We start from the raw sequence: 17,563 nt of genomic DNA on the forward strand, positions 1-17,563 counted from the left end.
TAAGTGCTCAGCCTACTTTGCTCCTATTGTTAAGGGCGATAAATTTGGGACTTTCCAGTGCCCAAGAAATAATTATGAATCTGCGCAGATGAAGTCAATTCCTTATGCCTCAATTGTTGGGAGTATTATGTATGCACAAGTGTGCACTCGCCCTGATTTAGCTTTTGTGACCGGGATGCTTGGCAGATATCAGTCCAATCCAGGTCTGGATCACTGGAAGGCTGCTAAAAAGGTCTTGCGTTATTTGCAAGGTACTAAAGGCCTCATGCTTACTTATGAGAAATCTGATAATCTCGAAATAGTGGGTTATTCAGATGCTGATTTTGCGGGGTGTGTTGATACTAAGAAATCCACATCAGGTTATATCTTCACCCTTGCAAAAGGAGCTATATCATGGAAAAGCTCGAAGCAAACTGTTACTGCATCGTCGACAATGCAGGCAGAATTTGTAGCATGTTATGAGGCAACCGGGCAGGCGGTATGGTTGAAGAATTTTATCCCGGCACTAAGAGTGATTGACAGCATTTCCAGGCCTCTCACTCTATACTGCGATAATCAACCCTTGATGATCTATGCGAGTAACAACAAGTCAAGTGCAGCTGGCAAATTTATTGACCTTAAGTATCTTGTTGTGAAAGATAGAATCCAGGATCAAACAATAGATATCAAGTACATTAGTATTAAATTTATGTTAGCGGATCCGCTCACGAAAGGCTTACCACCCAGCGTATTTAGAGAGCATGTTGCCGGCATGGGTTTGGTTGAAAGCTTTTAATCCTGGAGAAGTTGGAACTATTATGGCACCATCTCCCCAAAAGGGGCTCATTTTGAGATCGGATGGGAACCATAGTCACTTGGTTTAACAGTACTTAATTGACTGTTGTAACCTATTGTCTTGGTGTACCATTTTATCAAAAGATGAGTCTGTGATGTTTATGATGTTTATGTAAAGAATTATGTAAATTAAGTTAATATATGATGTGAATAAAGTTTATGGAGCTCATAAATTAAAGAGGTTCATTTTGATATGAAGTAATGTGCTATAGTCACTAGATTAAATGGTACCTAACAGACCATTATAATCTTTTCGTCCTAGTACATTATTTTGTTAAAAAAAAAATGAGCTTATAATGATCAGCCTTACGATCAAGGGGGAGAATGTTGGATATTTTGGTGATCTAGGCTGCTCTCCTAGGTCAGATCTTTTTGGGTTGCTACAGTAGGACGGTACTACAGTAGGGCGGTGCTACAGTAAATGGCCACCTATCCTTATGTGTTGTCTTGATCGGAGACATCGATTTTGATCCAACGGTGCTGGTTCCCCTAGTGCATAGTGCTAAACATATATAAAGGGGTCAAATGACCCTAGAAGAGTGAAGAACACACGGCTGCTCTCAGTTCTCTCTCTCACTCTCTCTCTCACACAAATTAAGCCACCGATCAGGCTAGCACTAAAGCACTGGGAAGAATCAAGCACAAGTTGCTCCATTTTGGTGTGAGCAATTAAACAAGAGGAGACATGGCATCATCTTCAGATCAAGGTATTTCTGATCTTATTCTTTTGTGGCTCAAACTAGAGCTAGTTGATCCTGCTGGATACTACAGATACATCTTCAACAACCCACACAATCCTACAAGTTCAGCTTCACGCAAGTCATGCATTGCTTGGAGCAGGCGATTTTGTTAGCATAATCCAAACCCGAACGTAGGAGTGGTTTGGCCTATCTAGAAAGGGCCAGCTTTTGTACATGGAACATGGTTTATCTCAACAAACTTGCAGAGTTTTTGCGTGCTTCCAAGGTAACTTTTATCAATGCCCAACTAATTTTGTTTTTGAAACGGTGGCACACAAGAGCAGAATTCTCATTTTATAAATAGAAGTGGCAGCTCTTCTCATCTATGCATCTCACCAACAAACATCTTCAATTGACACCATGAAGACCTTCTTCTTGCTCCTCCTCCTTTCTCTAAGCCTAGCAGCAAGCACCACCATCGCCTTTGCGCAATGCAACAATGATGTTCAAGGAGAGAGTACTACCACCAAAGACCCTCTTATTCCTCCTCATATTGGTTTTGCCCACTGCCCAGATGAGACTATAAAGAAGCTGGATGTTTGCCAGGATTACATGAAGGAGCGGTGTATGCCGGGCCGGGACTGGAGATGGTGGAAAAGCTGCAAGAAAGTGCAGAGAATGTGCTGCCAACAGTTGGCGGAGACGCCGCAGAAGTGCCGCTGCAAGACTATCTGCAAAGGATTCCAGAGCGAGCTCGGACAGATACTGGAACATGCTGACCTGTACGGTTCTTTCCTGCAGAGCACTGTTGCCAGTCTGACGAAGAGGGCCCAGAGCCTGCCCTCCGTGTGCAACATGACCCCAAGATCCTGCAACCTTCCCACCACCGCCACCGGTCGCTGCTTCTGATTATTTTATGCTAGTTATGTAGCTTAATTAGCTTCCTTTGGTGACCAATAAACTGTATGTCGTTGTTCCAGTGTATGGGACCAATAAATGTAGTCACCATGGAATAATATATGAATAAAGTTTTCTCTTGAATGTGTGTTTCTCCTGCAATTTTTCCATGCTACAAACGTTAGAAAGTTTGTTTAAATGATGTTAGATTTTGGGTTACACAAAATATACAATATCAAGGCTCAAGACAATAAACGTGATTTTGCTCTCCACATCTGTCTTCCTGTAGATCACAACTGACAAGTTATGCTGGCAAAATTTTGTACATACATACCAACATATTATTTCCAGGTTTTTTTCTTAGATTTAAGAATGAAGAATTTGATTTCCCTTTTTAACAGAGCTCTGGAGCTTGGATTCTAAAATGACTCTTCGTAGAACCATTTGGCAACACAAGCAATCCTTGCGACGAGTTCCTGGCTTTGCAGCATGATCTTTGTTTACAGAATTACAGTACGTACACACAGGCTAATATTTACTATACATTTAGTAATTTGTTTTCTGTTCTTTCCTTCCTATTCGTATGGGAGGCAACTGATCTGACTGCAGCTATAGGCTGTAGATAACACTTGAGCTATTTCTTCTTTATTTATATGGTCGAGTGCTTGCTTGGTTCCAGCAGGAGATCAAACGATGTGAGGGAATATGAGCTCACTGACACGCCCATCTGCTGCTTGGCATCGGCCAACAAACTCGAAACTGGCGTCACCTGCATAATTTTACAACACGATTTCAGAATATCAGCAAACACTAGATAGGAACTGGTAGTCATTCATCATCATAATCGACTCTTCTCAGTGACTCGGTGTTGTGGGTACTGACCTTCTCTGGCTGTTGGAAGGAGTTCTCGTCGAGCGGCGCAGAGGACGTCAACACGGTCTTCTTCGAACCAGAGCTCTTGATGGCGTTCCCCAGCCCCGTAATAGTTATGTTGAGATCCACACCTTTGTTGCCGAAGTTTACGACCTGCAAAATTAATGTTGTGTTTGGTCAATTTGTTTTGTAAGGTTTGTCGTCTTCTGAGTGAAACATGGAAATAAAGAAGAGCACCTTTATTTTCAGGTAAGTGCTTTTGTCTTTAGGATTCTGCCAAGTAATGGCAGATGCAACCATCTGATCATAGTTGGAGATCTGCATTGCTGTGGGGTGAAAGGTTGCGCCACTGGAGTCCTTGAAGAAGTGTAGCATCCAGTAGTTTGGGCATCCATAGTGCTGCCATGAGTTGAATACAATGGCATCTGGGCTCCACCTTTGGAGCACATAATATTTTTTGTGTTGATATCCAAATACATGACACATGGCCAGCAAAACATACTGAAATAGTATTAAATAATACTTTTTAGGCTGCTGTATCTTTACCTGCGATCATTGTCGTTTACGAAAAGTGGTGCGCAGCTCGCCATCTCCACCACATCACTGCAGTAGAACAATGGGCAAAACATCAAGGGCGCAACGCGGTTGGCTAGTGATGCAAATGGCAGACAACCCAAATGGCATTTTCCACTATCATCGGATGCCAAAAGCTCTACTTCTCAATGCAGTCTTTTAACTTTTAATTTATTTGTAGCCAAAGCAAATAAAAGAAGTTCACAGTGAAAAATATAAATATATAAGTGTATACAAACGATAACCTGTTCTTTTCCAATCCAACTAGAAACGCAGCTTCTGCTAGTGCTGCTACCAGTGTTCCTTTGCCAGCATCATTTCCTGTCACAGCGTACTCACTAACAATTGCCTACAGATTGACAGTGCTTCCACAAGTCATTTCTAGCTATGAGAATTGACACAGAACATAGCAGAAGTAGGGATAGAATTTGAAATTCCAGAAGCTCACTACCTTTGGCCCACTGCGTGGTGTGTTGTCAAACATACTACTTCTGGAAAACATATTGGCAGAAGATGCATAGACCTGTCACGGTGATCATCTTTTGGTCAACCATAATGACGAATTTGCTGTAGCAAGCTATGAACATAGCAGAGAGATCTTACATGAACATCATATAGATCGGCAGGGTTGGATGGCGAAATAGTTGACTTATCACAACTTGATACAATGTTGATGTCTGGGTAGGAAGCTTTAATTGCAGAATAGAACTTTTGGTAATTGCCTATTAAACGAAATAACAGAGAATATGAGCTTTCTCGCTTTATCCATAACAGAAGAAAAAAAAAATAGAGAATGTGCAAAAGTCTTGCACATCTTTTGCATTCAGCAGAGAAGCAGAGTTATAGGTACAACAGTTATCCATGACAGTTTTTTTTAAGTCAACGGACCAAAATTCCATCAGATTCAGACATGGAGAGAAAGCTCTTGGCAGCAACAGGCCTGCAGTTGTGGCTAGTCTTTTGGTATTTTCACCTTTTGTTTTCTGTTTTGTGTTTCTTCTCTTCTTTTTTTCGTTTTGCCATTTGCCTGTACACTTGGTGTCATTTTGATGTTTTCTTGTAGTACAAAATGACGCGTATTTTGTGTGTTTGAGAAAAATAAACACACTGAATCATCTGCATTGATGTACCTATGTAAGAATGATATGCAACAGAACTACAAACCTCTGTAGTAGAGCATCCAGCATTCTTGATTCCCTATTGCAACATAATCAAGCTTAAAGGGTTGTGGATGCCCCATTGCTGCACGAACTGAACCCCATGTAGTTTTGGGCCCTCCCCTAGCAAACTCGATGCCATCAACAACATCCTGAAATACTACAAGCATGAAGAAAATGCAAGGCAGGGCAACAATGTAGTAACACTACCTGTATTGCCAAATCTACTCATTTAAACAGATTTGGTAAAAGTACCAAAACCAGAACATGTAAAAGAAACATCATCCTTCATGTGAATATTTTACCAACTAAGTTTTCTTGACATCAACAGAACAATGGGCTTTAGAACTAAGAACAATAGCATTATCATATATTCTTTGGGAATAATGACACCAAGGATATTTGTGCAAAAATTTGATCAAAATATAAACCATTCAGTTGGAAAAAATGGCTGCAATACAACTAGGTTGATGTCTTCTGAAAATCTACAACCCATATTTATGTGAAGTTCTCTGTTATATTTTTGCTTAGATGTGTACTGGTGCTAACCCGCCATTGCACTTCGTGAGGGTAAGGCTTGCCACTAACACCTTCCCCAGACCCCACACAGTGCGGGAGCTCTTAGCACTGGGTGTACTGGTGCTAACCCGCCACCTGGATTTGACTCCTGTGAGGCAGAATTTATCCACGGAAGCGATTTACTGGTGTATCAGCCATTCTTTTATGCAATGCCTGCCAACTCTTTCTTGTCTGTACTTTTCCTGTCTTGTACAAATCTTCTTACAACAAGTTCATGATGCCAACTATATGCTAGACTGGTAATAAAAGGCCGTACACATCAATTGAAGAACATACCTTCACCAGTGACGCAATCCTTGATGTAGAAACTTCTTCATTAGCGCTTGCTCCTGCAATATTGGGAAGCATTTCATAACACAAATTAAGTGTTGGCTAGATGTCATATATCTACAGAGATTGAAAATACCATCATTAACCACCCAAACAGGGGAAGCACCAAGGTCTTCAGCCAACTGCAGTAAATAAGTACCAGTATGAACTTATGAAGTAATTTGTTTGATAAGTTTCAGTATGTTAAAGCAAAAGACTGTGTTCCACTTACCTGAAGGAACTCAAAGAATCCAAGCCCATCATCAGTCCAGTATCCCCAAGCATCATTGAAGTGGCCAGGTCTTTCCTCCCATGGACCCACAGTTTCACCCCACTGAAATGCATTTCTCAGATAATTTCCCATGGCATAGTTACCCCCTAAAATATGGTTGATGTATTATGTCATTAAAGGCGTGTAATCATACAGCTTAAATTTCGATGTTACATACATTTCATAGTTAACAGACCTGGAAATTTGAGAAATTGGGGCTTTAAATCGGCCAACATAGAAGCAAGATCCTTCCGAAAACCATGTCCCTATGAAGAAAATATAATGACAATAGGTCAAATGTACTCTGGGTAAAAACATAGATAATCGATCTGAACAAGTTTAGTGTTGCGTCCTACGCAGAAAATAAACACATGTCTTTTGTAAGTACTCTAAAGAGAAAATCCCACCAAAACGTAGAGGATAAAAACACAAAGATGATATTACCATGTAAGTGTCCGAAGGCATAACCGACACTTGATCGAGCCAAATGACCCCAGTTTTAGTGGTTGTAAACTGAAGCCTTGAATTGGTGTTATTTATGCTGGATTTTAAATGAAACTCTATTTTTGTCCAGTTGGTGAATTGTTTCTTGCCACCCCTGAAAGCACCAAGAGAATGCATGTCATGAACACACAAATAGTAATGCAGCATCTCTTTTAAAATTAATGACCAAATTACGTGATGGTGTGACAAGCAAGTTTCTGCAGACCGTCGGAGCTTCTCAAAGAAACGGACAAGGAAACTGCATCTGAAGACCTAATATGCAGGCTCACCTTATAACTCTTCCTTCTTTCAATGTTCTGTACAACGAAAAGCAATACCAGGTAAACTTTTAAGAGTTCCATTTCATTTAAAAGTATAATGCATTTCAAACCAATTCGAAACTGACAGATAAGCTCTGCAATATTATAGGATGAACATGTTATATTTGTTAAAAAATATTTCGGCATGTTATATACATAGACATATAAAGAAATAAAGGAATACCATACCATGCCCCAGTAACCAGGATTATAGACCCCAACACCTCCAGATGGGCAGACATTAGTTCCTTTAGAGTCACAAAGAACTTCCATTCGAAGTGCAACCGGGTTACGTTCAAAACAAGATGTCCGATCGGTTCCCACGATGATGCTTGATTCATTCCCAATTATGAACCATGGGTCGATGTTTGATGGTGTATTAGGCCCACCGGCCTCAAAACCTGAAATTAATTTTGTTAGAGCTTACACAGATTGAGCAATGGAAAATGGGGAATGTGAAATGGACCCATAACTCATTAACACATATCCTGACCTTGGCATAACTTTATCAGGTATCAAAAATAGCATATATATGTTTTTCCATACCTCTGTTGCTTACAAGCTCTGCCCACAACCCACCAGCACCAGCATGGTTGATCTCCTAAAAGTAGAACCAAAACATGATTTCAATTACTGATGTTGAGGTTATACCCTTGGCAGCAAAATCAAAAGAATTTTCTAAGGTTTCAATTGTTGAACTGAGACTAACTGCGATATAGCTGCATACTGCAATCCCTATGAGATTCAGTCAACCAGTATAGCTGCATAGTGTAAATGAAAACCAAATAAATGGCCTCACTGAATGAGAGAAATGTTTACCCAAAGCTTGCCAGCTGCCTAGTACCGACACAAACAGAGGGCGATAATATAGTTTACCTTTAGTAACTTGCTGAAAAGTTTTCAGAAGTCACGTATTAACAAGCACAGTTTTTATTTAGAGGATTGTACTCTCACCTCAAAAAAGATGCCGAACATCTTATCGGGGATCTTCCTTGCAGTCTGGGGCGAGGCATCCACGCTCAACTGCCCTGTTTGACCCATCACGAGCCTAGCAGAGGATGTCCAACACAGTGCACAGAGGACTACCAGTGCACGATGAAGCCGATAAACAGCACCCTCTCTCGGCCTGGCCATTGTGCTTCTCAAACTCGCAGCTCAAATCAAAGAACAATGTACTCGAGGTGCAGCCTATATATACTCTTGCTCGCTCGTGCTACCAGGCCAGAGACGTACTATACCAAGTAGGCAACAATTTGTGCAAAAGTAGTTCCATGAGTGGAAGCAAAGCAAGCCAAGAAAGATATCCAATGAGGGATGAAGATAGGCACGGATGGAGGTAGATGTCAGTATTCTGTTTGAAGCTTACTCCTCCCTTGTGGCTCTACATCCTGGGGAAGCAACCTGAGTGCTCTTATTTTCATTGATGAATTAATGACAATTTTTTTTTTCAATAATGCTCCAGAAGGACACTCGGTGAAGTACAAGAGTGCAACACAATTAAAAAAGAGCGATGGAAAATAAGAGACACTCAGACAGTTGCCTATATATATATATGAAAAATTCAGGTGGAGGTTTCTCCCTCTCCCGGTGACCATTCAAAAAAAAGACAGTTGCCCAGTGCGGCCTCGAGTACAATTGAAGCCAAAGCAACGCATCTATCTCTCTTTGAATCGTCGCTTCACCTAATGGGGAAATTTAACAGCTCGATACAAAAAGACCTTCCCCCAAATGCGAGCCTTTCTAGGGTTGCGGCAACTCAACTCACCAATGCTGAGTCCAGGGGAAGAAGCGGGAGTCGGCGACGGCCGACGAGGTATGCGGGAGGAGTGGTCGGCGAATCGAATTCGGTCTCGGGGAAGAAGGCCGCGTGCGCGGCGACGGCCGCCGCCGCATAGCCGCCGGCAGGATTGCTCTCGGGCGGGGCGGCGAGCGTTGGGCGTTTCGCCACTCGGTTGGCGGTTGAGCTTTAGTTGAACCATTTTTTTTCAGAATTTCGCGAGTAGTGAAAGTTTTTCTAGACAACGTGAGTAAAAAGACAGTTGAAAATTCATGATCCGTATTCTTTAGTTAAATACTGTCCAGAAAAATGTATTTCAACGCCGCTAGCCAGCATTCGGTGCTGGTTTGTCCATCCCAACATCCAAATAGTTTGTCCGATCCAATATTTTTATATTGGTTTGACGATATTAGCACTCGATCAGAAAAAGGTAGCACAACCATCCCAAAACTCGTCAGAAAAAGTGCCAGACCACCCCGCTCTGGATGAGCTTAGCTCTGTTGTAAAAAGCACACCTATAACCACCACTCGATGGCAAAAAAAAAAGGTAGCTCCCTGTAGATCTGATGAAGAACGTATAAAGACACATCTTAGGAACAAAATCTGGGCAGTTTCTGCTACAAATCAACTTGAAACTTGGAGCCCATCAAACTAAAATTCTTATACAAGCCATCGTTCTCTTAGTTCGGACATACCTAGAATAACAATTGCTGAAGAAAGTGCTCGCCTCCGCCGCACTCGAAACCCTAAAAGTTTCATTCCTCGCCTCACCCGAAACCCTAAGTTTCATTCCTCGCCTCCGGTGAGGTGGTGGTCTTCTCCAACCTCACTCTTTTCACTGCTTAACGGGCCCGACTCAGGCGCTCATCGGGGGTAGGCGTCAACTCGTTGGCGTTTGCGTGAAGCATCAAATAGGGATTGCCCACTTCGTCATGGTGAAAAAAGCGCAGAGGGAACTGGAGAGGGAAGATATCTCTCATTCATCCGTATGGCTCAGCAACATAGCAGTGGAGGAGCGTTCAAAGTCACGACCTCACGGCAAATCTTTTTTTTTGAACGGATAAAGGCCCCGAAGGACCTAGAGTCTGCATTAAACAGCGGTGGTGCGTACGTTTACAGAGATGACCCCAAAGGAGAACAAAAATAGCACATAGGTCCCTATTTTTGACATACAACACCAAAAGAAAGATCGCGATAAGCGATCAGATCCAGCTTCACCGCCGACGAACGATGACCTCGCAGCGCGACCACCTCTGCACCCACCTGGGACGAGACCACTTGGTGGAGCAGTGGCGTTCTCCGCCACGCCGAGATCCAGGAATATCCTCCACTGAAGGAGGAAGAACAAGCTCAGGCCATGAAGGCCGAGCGCAGCAGGGCCACCCCTGTGGCCGAAGATAGCAGCGGCGCACCATCGCCGTCGCTTGGGGGCTGCTGCAGAGGGCGCAGACTCCAGAGACCCTCGGCGCCACCAGCCAACATCAGCAGCCACGCCAGCTCCAATTTCCTCTCCCTCGCCGCCATGGCCGGCCAAGAGGAAAGAAGAACGGGTGAGGCCTCCTCGTCGATGGTGACAGCGCCAAGACCGAACCACCCCCATCACCGGAGGGTAAACACCACTTCTGAAAGGAACAACCACCAAGAAACACCTCTGCCTCTCCTCGCCACCATGGCCGGCCAGAAGCTTAGGTGCTACAGGGTGGAAGGCATCTATTTAACGCTTCACGGGAAGCGAGCCGAGTAGAGGCATACCCCTTTTATCGCTACTGTTTTTAAACGGGCTGGCCCAATAGATCCCGTGTTTTCGGTTTTTTTCCTGTTTTAGGAACATTCCAGAATCTTCTGGTTGGTTTTCCTAGGCATTCCTGGTTCGGCCAGGTTTCCATGGTTATTCCAGTTTAGGTCAATTTTTTAGTTTCTTTTCGTTTTCCTCTCTTCTCTTTCTGTTATTGGTTTACCTTTTCTTTTTTACTCCTTTTTTTTTAAATCTAAACATTTCGAATTTTGAACATTTTTTAAAATGAATATTTTCAAATTTAATTTTTTTTGGAATAGTTTCAAATCTGAAATAGTTTTAAATGTAAACATTTTCAAATATGAACATTTTTAAAAATTTGGACATTTTTTCAAAATCTGAACCTTTATCCAAATCTGAATAATTTTTTAAATATGAAAATTATTCAAACTTTGAACTTTTTTAAAAAAATCTGAACAATTTAAAACATGAACATTTTTCAAAAATCTAAACCTATTTGAAATCTTAATAATTTTTCAAATATGAACATTATTTTTGTGAACATTTTTCAGATCTAAACATTTTAAATTTGAACTTTTGAAATCTGAAAAAAAATTAAATCTATTTTTTTAATTCTGAACATTCGAAATTTTAGAAAATGTTCATACTAAAAACCCAAAAGAAAAGAAAACAAACACGTAAAAATAATCAGATTGGGGGATATTGGTCGCGTACCTGGTATCTTCGTTGGAATCCGAAGGAACGAACCCGAAGTGCCAACTGGGCCGGCCCGCGTACGGAGAAGGCGAGCGGGGTCTGCGCGTCCGGTGCGTACGCTTCGCGTGAAGCGTAAACTAGGGGCATCATCTCGTCGCGCCGCCTCTTCCTGACCTCCCTGGCGCATATTTCTCCTTCGTTCCCCTCTTCTCTCGCCTACTCCAACAAATCCAGTTCTGAAATCGGAGTACAAGAGGAAGCATGAATCGCCGGTTCGTGAATCTGCTGGTCGATCAATGCCGCTCCCCCAGACCCGCCTTCAAGCTGCACCGCATCAATCCCACAGGCTTATTTCACCGGACGGAGATCACCAAAACCAGAATACGAACCGGCTCTGAGGAGGCTGCCTTCAGCATCCATAACATTCGACAGGCCCTGCAAGCGGCACCAAACCGGGTGAATGGATTTCATGGCCTTCAAGAACAAGATCGTCGCCGTCGACCACGAGGGCCGCACCGTCCTCTACGACTGCGGCTCGAGGTCCATCCTCGCCACGAACCCGATGCAACCGGCGGTGCGGTCGAACAACACATTCGGTAGGTGACAATGACAGCCTCTACGTCATGTCTAGCCAGGGTTGCTTGCCCTCCCGGCTTGTACGGTTCACTGCTCTCGTCTACGGCAAGCCGCCGCCGGACTCCTTGGGCCAAGATGACTGGTACTGGCGCTCTCTCCCGCTGCCCCCCTTTGAGTATGATGCTGACCAGTGCTCGAGATCGGATGATGGTTTCACGGATGGCACGAGCGACGACGGCGACTCGCAGCACCCCTGCGCCATCTCCGCCTTCACGGTGGTCGGCGACTCGCAGATCTGGTTGTCCACGGTGGCCGCCGGCACGTACACCTTCGACACGGCGAGCTACGAATGGAGCAAGGTCGGCGCGTGGGGTATGCCGTTCAGAGGCCACGCCGTGTACGTCCCCGAGCACGGCCTCTGGTTCGGCTTCTCGGACGAAGGCTACCAGCTTTGCGCGGCCGAGCTTTCTCTGACGCAGCAGCCGGTGCTGCACAAGGTGTGGCAAGACCCGGCTCCGCCCGAGTACCTGAGGAAGGCCCTGATGCTGACGGCGGCCCGTCTCCTGCCCTTGGGCTCTGGCAAGCTGTGCGTTACGAGGGTTTTCGATGAAACGGAGCCAGAATACGAGACATGTGTGGTGGTCTCAGGCGTGGAGGTGCGGCGTGGCGCCGGCGTAGGAGATTGCCTGCTGCCTGCTGGTGGTCAACCACAAGTCCAGACGTTACAGCTTTGGATCATGTGACGACGTCAGGTCAGGCTACTGTGATATTGCGACCGAGTTCAGAGCAAAGACCATGCACTCTGAACCTACAGGCTACAGCGACATTGCTTCTTTCATCCTCGAGATGGCCTTAAATGATGTACACCATGAAGATTGTGTACCTCGTCGACATAAACAACTTTATTATTTGGGTTGTCTCTATCTGAGATTGCATGTGACCTCCATAACCAAAACAAGCCGCTCCCAGGACCTGCCCTGGTGCAACCGCCCGAGTACCGAGTTTTACTGAAGGTTTTCGGTGTTCCGCCTTGGTAGAGTATGACGATATGATCTGGGTCGGTGCTACTGCCGCAAGGGCACGGTATTTACGGTTTTGCTAAGTCTCGAGAATTACTTAAGTCTCAGTCACCTACAAAAATGCACTGATTTGAGTTGCACATTTTTTTAAATTGCAGTTGCACTTTTCTGAGTTGACTGAGACTTAAGAAAATCTCAGTCAACTAAGACATAGGCACACCCCGGTATTTATCCCGTGCTTTCTTTTCTGTTTGATTGTTGCTCGTCTATGTGGTTCTTAGCTGTTCTCTGTTCTGCAGCCCGTTGGCTAACCGCTGTAAATTACAACCACTCTTTGGCTTTTTCTTTCTTCATGATATAATACATGCAGTTACCCTGCATGGTTTGGAAAAAAAAATAGCCAACTACTCGCTGTAAATTTAAATGTATTTAGTGTTTAGATATATCTAAAGCAAATTCAAATCTCAACCACGGAGGAAGTACAAAAGGTGCTCTTCTTTCGGGGCAGACAAGTTTCCTATTGGAGTTATCTCGGTCAAAGTTTGTTTTAGGCTTCAAACACGGCGATGACTGATTGAATCAACATCAATCAAATAAAACAATCTACCACTTTTCGTGTTCATGTTAGAGAGCAACAAGCAAACAAAACAATCTATATCTCTCTTCCTCTTTGTATTGCTACGTTTTTTTTCATTTTTTGCGAGCGATATTGATTTTTGTTCATGTTATAGAGCAATAATCTAGCCTGCAAAACAAAAAGAGCAACAATCTAGGAGGTCCTAAGGCGAGCGAATCAAGCTACGGGTGGCCCATAGCCACCGCACAAGGATGGTGTCCCTTTCAGAAGAGCATGTTTTTTGAGCGGTTGCGGGTCCCCCTTGACGAAGATGCCTTGCATACTCGGGTGTACAATAGACATGTTCAAAAATCCTACCCGCCCTAAAATGATGGTGTACTTGGGAGAGCTCCACTTCATTCTATCTATCTCCAAACTCCACTCCACCAACAAAGCTCTAGAGCGGCCAAAAAAGCACTCGACTCGTTCGGTAGATCTAGATTCACATAAGAGGGAGGTTGCTGAGTGCCACTTGTTTCATTTTATCTTTCATTTTTCTTTGTTGATTGGTGCTACATGTTTGTGAGATGTCTCATGTATGTGCGAAGTCTCACCCTTTCGCACGTGGTCATTTAGTTGTGTGCGATGTGGTGGCACTTTGCCCACCCACGCGTAGTGATGGTTCAGTGATGGTTCAATAAATCAGGTGGAATGGGCATTTTTCATCCATGTGCGATAGTCTGATCAGTACTTGACAATATGATCTTCAAATGCATTCTCGTCCAATCTAAGATGCACAATCCTACTTTACGAAACTTGAGTATGATATTTGTCAGACTCAGTGTAGTAGAACCCTCTATCAAGATATTACTTCTAAGTAGGCACACGTTATTCAACAAATAGATGTGTGTTTTCCTATTTTTCATGATTCGTCTAGATTTATAAATAGCTCACTTCACAAAAATGTTATAGTTAGCCTTTAGAAGGAAACAACATAATTACCTTGGGAACATATTTAGCATTTGTGCATTTGTAGTGATAAAAAAATGATTTGTATAATGTTTAACTTTGAGGTTTGACACTATCAACATAGTTATGTTGTTCATGTTGACGGTACAAAAAATAGTATTCGACCAAATTTGTCTGCTATATCTTACATCAGTTTGAAATGGGTAAACTTTAGCGACAATTAGATGTATAGAAGTAAAGAAGTTCAGTATAAATTGCTAGTAACAATATACGAGATTTTTCTCTCGATGGAACCTCTAAACATTCATTTGTATTTATGTTGAGGAGATCCCTTAATTGTTTGGATTACAATTGGAGAGAAGGCATAGCTGTGGAACTAGCTCAACTGTCAAAATCTAGTCAGGCTGATGCGACAATGCTAGTACCCGCTTCATCTACCTTGGATTTGACGGTACTAGAAGAAATTGAGAACTTGGTGGATAGATTCATATCTATTTAGTTGTTGCATGTTCTTTTCTTCTTTCCCGACTGAGTACTTCTAGGAACTGCAACGTACCTGCCTAGCCTGAAAAGGTTAAAATTCTGAAATCAATTCCGCAAGACAACAGAACACAAAACCATATTTATTTATGCTCTATACGTTTTAATTATACGGTTGGGGACTGATCATTGATGTATATGGCATGCGCTTCACTAGCAAGCAGGGTGAACACGTGCATGCAGTCCAGGTTTGTGCGATGTTATGGTTTGAGTTCGAGTGGTGGTATGTTGGGCATGTCGGACAACTGGATATCAAGGTGGCGGCTTCAAAAGATTGGTAATTCTCGCCATAAGGCTTCAAAATAGTACCCCCTATTTTAATATAATAACTTGGTTATCAGCGGCATCTCTTAGTTGTGGGCATGGTAGTAATTTTATGACATTATACCATCTCTTAGTTGTTGAAAACAATTGAATACCCCCCCCCCCCTCAGGTTGCTTCGTGAAAGATCGAGATGTCGCCTAGAGAGGGGTGAATAGGCAATTAAAAACTCTTGCGGATTTGTCTTGTAAGAATGCGGAATTAAACTATCGTTTAGTTTACAAGCACAAACCCTAAATATGTTAAGCTCAACTAAGTGTAACAATAGCAACTAGAGCTAAGCAAGATAGGCACAAGATATATGTAGCACAAGTGATAGCAAGATATATGTACTTCAAGCACGATGGCTATCACAAGGAAAGATATCTCGGGTATAGAAATAACCGAGGCACGCGGAGACGAGGATGTATTCCCGTGTTCCCTTCCTTTGCAAGAAGGTACGTCACGTTTGGAGGAGTGGAGGTCCCACGAAGGATTCCCCGCGCCACGAAGGCTCACCCTATTCTCTGAACCACACCCACGAAGGATAATGGCCCTTTCCTTATGGTTAGCTTTTCCTCCGCTCCGGAGATGGCAAGCTCCACAACCACTTCACAAGCTCCACGAAGGAGAAGCCCGGGCCTCTTCACAATCTTCTTGAAGAGATCACCGGAGCACCAACCGCCAAGCCAACTAGGAGGGTCTCCCTCCAAGAGTAACAAGCTCATGGTCTCTCACTCGAACTAATAGTGGTGGAGAGCTCAACACTATGCAATGATGCAAAGCAAGAACACTAGAGGTGTTCAAGTCCTTCACACTCAAATCCCACCAAAGCAACGAATGCTAGGATGAGATTGGAGAGGAAGAACAATGGGGAAAGTCAACAAAAGACTCCAAGATCTAGATCCCAAGAGTTCCCCTCACTTAGAGAAGAAATGGACTGGTGGAAGTGTAGATCTAGATCTCCTCTCTTAGATCCCTCAAGAATGAGCAAGAATCATGAGGGGGGGGGACAAGAGAGAGAGCAAGTTCTTCAAAGGCAACAATGGAGGTGAGAGAATAGAAGAACTACCTCAGCCCAAGGTGGAAGAAGGGCTATTTATAGCCCAAGAGCAAATATAACCGTTGGGGAAAAGTTGGGCTGAGTCAACCGTCGAGGAGGCCGGTCAACCGGGCCTGAGGCCGGTCCGTCCGGTCCAGGGCCCGGTCAGACCGAGCCACAGACCGGACCAGCCGGTCCAAACCGGTCGGCAGGCAGGACCCCGACCGGGGTCACTTTGTGTCGTCCAGGAGGTCACCCGGTTGGCGCCCGGTTGACCGGTTGGGAGGCCGGCTGACCGGGCGGCAGACCGGAACCGGCCGGCGCATGGGCCGGTCCGATCGGGTTCCTGGCCGGGTGAGCAGGAAAACATGTTATACAAAAACTGTAATAACTTTTGTGTCCGGAATCCGATTGACATGAAACCAATTTTGTTGGAAAGATAATGACGAATAGAACCCCAACAAGTATGGAGACTCCTCACAGAACATTTTAGATGATTTTAGAGAGGGAGTCTCCCACCGTCAAGAAACGGTGAAGACGTCCAAACTCGAAAACGCAATAGAAGATGCATGCGGATTCCGTTTTCGATGAACTTGGGCTTGTTGTAAAGCTAGCAACAAGCTCAAGAACTTCACACAGAGAAACACCAAGAAGCAATAAGGATATGCAAAGTATGCAAAGGATTGAGCTCCCTAAGACGATGTGATCAAGTTACCCAACCGAAAGCCCCTCTTGATAGTGCGGCTATCTATCCTATAATCCGGTCTCCCAACATCCACCTTGAGACCGGTAAAAGGAAAATCTAGCAAGGCCATACCTTTGCCTTGCGCATCCCGCTTGATCTTGATGATAACTCTTCAAGCTTCACTCAAGCCGGAATGCCTCACTTGACCAATGTTGCTTCGTGAAGACTCACAAATGCTCCCCCATACACTATGATGGGAAAGCTCCATTGATGCACATCTTCACATGACCATTATCACCAAATGGACGGCAAGCTTCAAGCATGTGATCCACTTGAGATGCTCATCTTGAACTTGCCCAACTCAACCTTGTATCTTCTCATACTCACTTAAGATAGAGCATGGCTAATATTGAGTTCCACATAAGAACTCCATCTTCATTTCATCTTCTTGATCATATCACATATATGTCTTCAAATCGATGATCTTGATGCCAATATACAAGATGTATCTTTATTTACATGGCATCCATACTTGAATCCAACACATGGAATACAAGTAGAACCTATGGAATATTCCTTCATATAAACTCAATGAAAACATTAGTCCATAGGGGTTGTCATTAATTACCAAAACCACACATAGGGGCAATGTACCCTTACAATCTCCCCC

The 17,563-nt window shown here is 43.7% G+C and overlaps 2 protein-coding genes across 3 annotated transcripts; one reads left to right on the forward strand and one right to left on the reverse strand.

The window, feature by feature from the left end:
• The first annotated feature begins 1,919 nt into the window (after positions 1 to 1,919).
• LOC127329797 (puroindoline-A-like) lies at positions 1,920 to 2,557 on the forward strand. The gene has a single exon (XM_051356236.1). It carries the CDS (start codon positions 1,935 to 1,937, stop codon positions 2,421 to 2,423), a length of 489 nt encoding a protein of 162 aa, XP_051212196.1. The 5' UTR covers positions 1,920 to 1,934; the 3' UTR covers positions 2,424 to 2,557.
• A 266-nt stretch (positions 2,558 to 2,823) lies between these two features.
• On the reverse strand, positions 2,824 to 8,957 carry LOC127331441 (alpha-L-arabinofuranosidase 1). Of its 2 annotated transcripts, XM_051357615.2 has the most exons (18): positions 8,742 to 8,957; positions 7,931 to 8,102; positions 7,523 to 7,577; positions 7,166 to 7,377; positions 6,852 to 6,973; positions 6,618 to 6,771; positions 6,370 to 6,439; positions 6,135 to 6,280; positions 6,000 to 6,045; positions 5,870 to 5,922; positions 5,022 to 5,166; positions 4,461 to 4,579; positions 4,309 to 4,380; positions 4,103 to 4,206; positions 3,831 to 3,887; positions 3,522 to 3,720; positions 3,294 to 3,437; positions 2,824 to 3,180 (listed from the first exon to the last, which is right to left on the reverse strand). In XM_051357615.2, the coding sequence occupies exons 1-18, from the start codon at positions 8,867 to 8,869 to the stop codon at positions 3,061 to 3,063; spliced, it is 2,118 nt and encodes a 705-aa protein (XP_051213575.1). In that variant the 5' UTR covers positions 8,870 to 8,957; the 3' UTR covers positions 2,824 to 3,060. The 2 variants fall into 2 exon arrangements, with proteins under 2 accessions (XP_051213575.1, XP_051213578.1); XM_051357618.2 differs by lacking the exon at positions 7,931 to 8,102 and having other exon boundaries at positions 8,742 to 8,866.
• Between the last annotated feature and the right edge of the window lie 8,606 nt (positions 8,958 to 17,563).

Source organism: Lolium perenne, chromosome 2 (assembly GCF_019359855.2).
Source record: "Lolium perenne isolate Kyuss_39 chromosome 2, Kyuss_2.0, whole genome shotgun sequence".
In the NCBI taxonomy this organism is placed as follows: Eukaryota; Viridiplantae; Streptophyta; class Magnoliopsida; order Poales; family Poaceae; genus Lolium; species Lolium perenne.

Excerpts from the sequence above, each read along its gene's own strand:
- LOC127331441 (XM_051357615.2), bottom strand. The coding sequence starts at position 8,869 with ATGCGGCGGCGGCCGTCGCCGCGCACGCGGCCTTCTTCCCCGAGACCG. Across the intron at positions 4,207-4,308 it reads CACCACGCAGTGGGCCAAAG|GCAATTGTTAGTGAGTACGC; the intron begins GTAGTGAGCTTC and ends GTCAATCTGTAG. Across the intron at positions 3,181-3,293 it reads CCTTCCAACAGCCAGAGAAG|GTGACGCCAGTTTCGAGTTT; the intron begins GTCAGTACCCAC and ends AAAATTATGCAG.
- LOC127329797 (XM_051356236.1), top strand. The coding sequence starts at position 1,935 with ATGAAGACCTTCTTCTTGCTCCTCCTCCTTTCTCTAAGCCTAGCAGCA.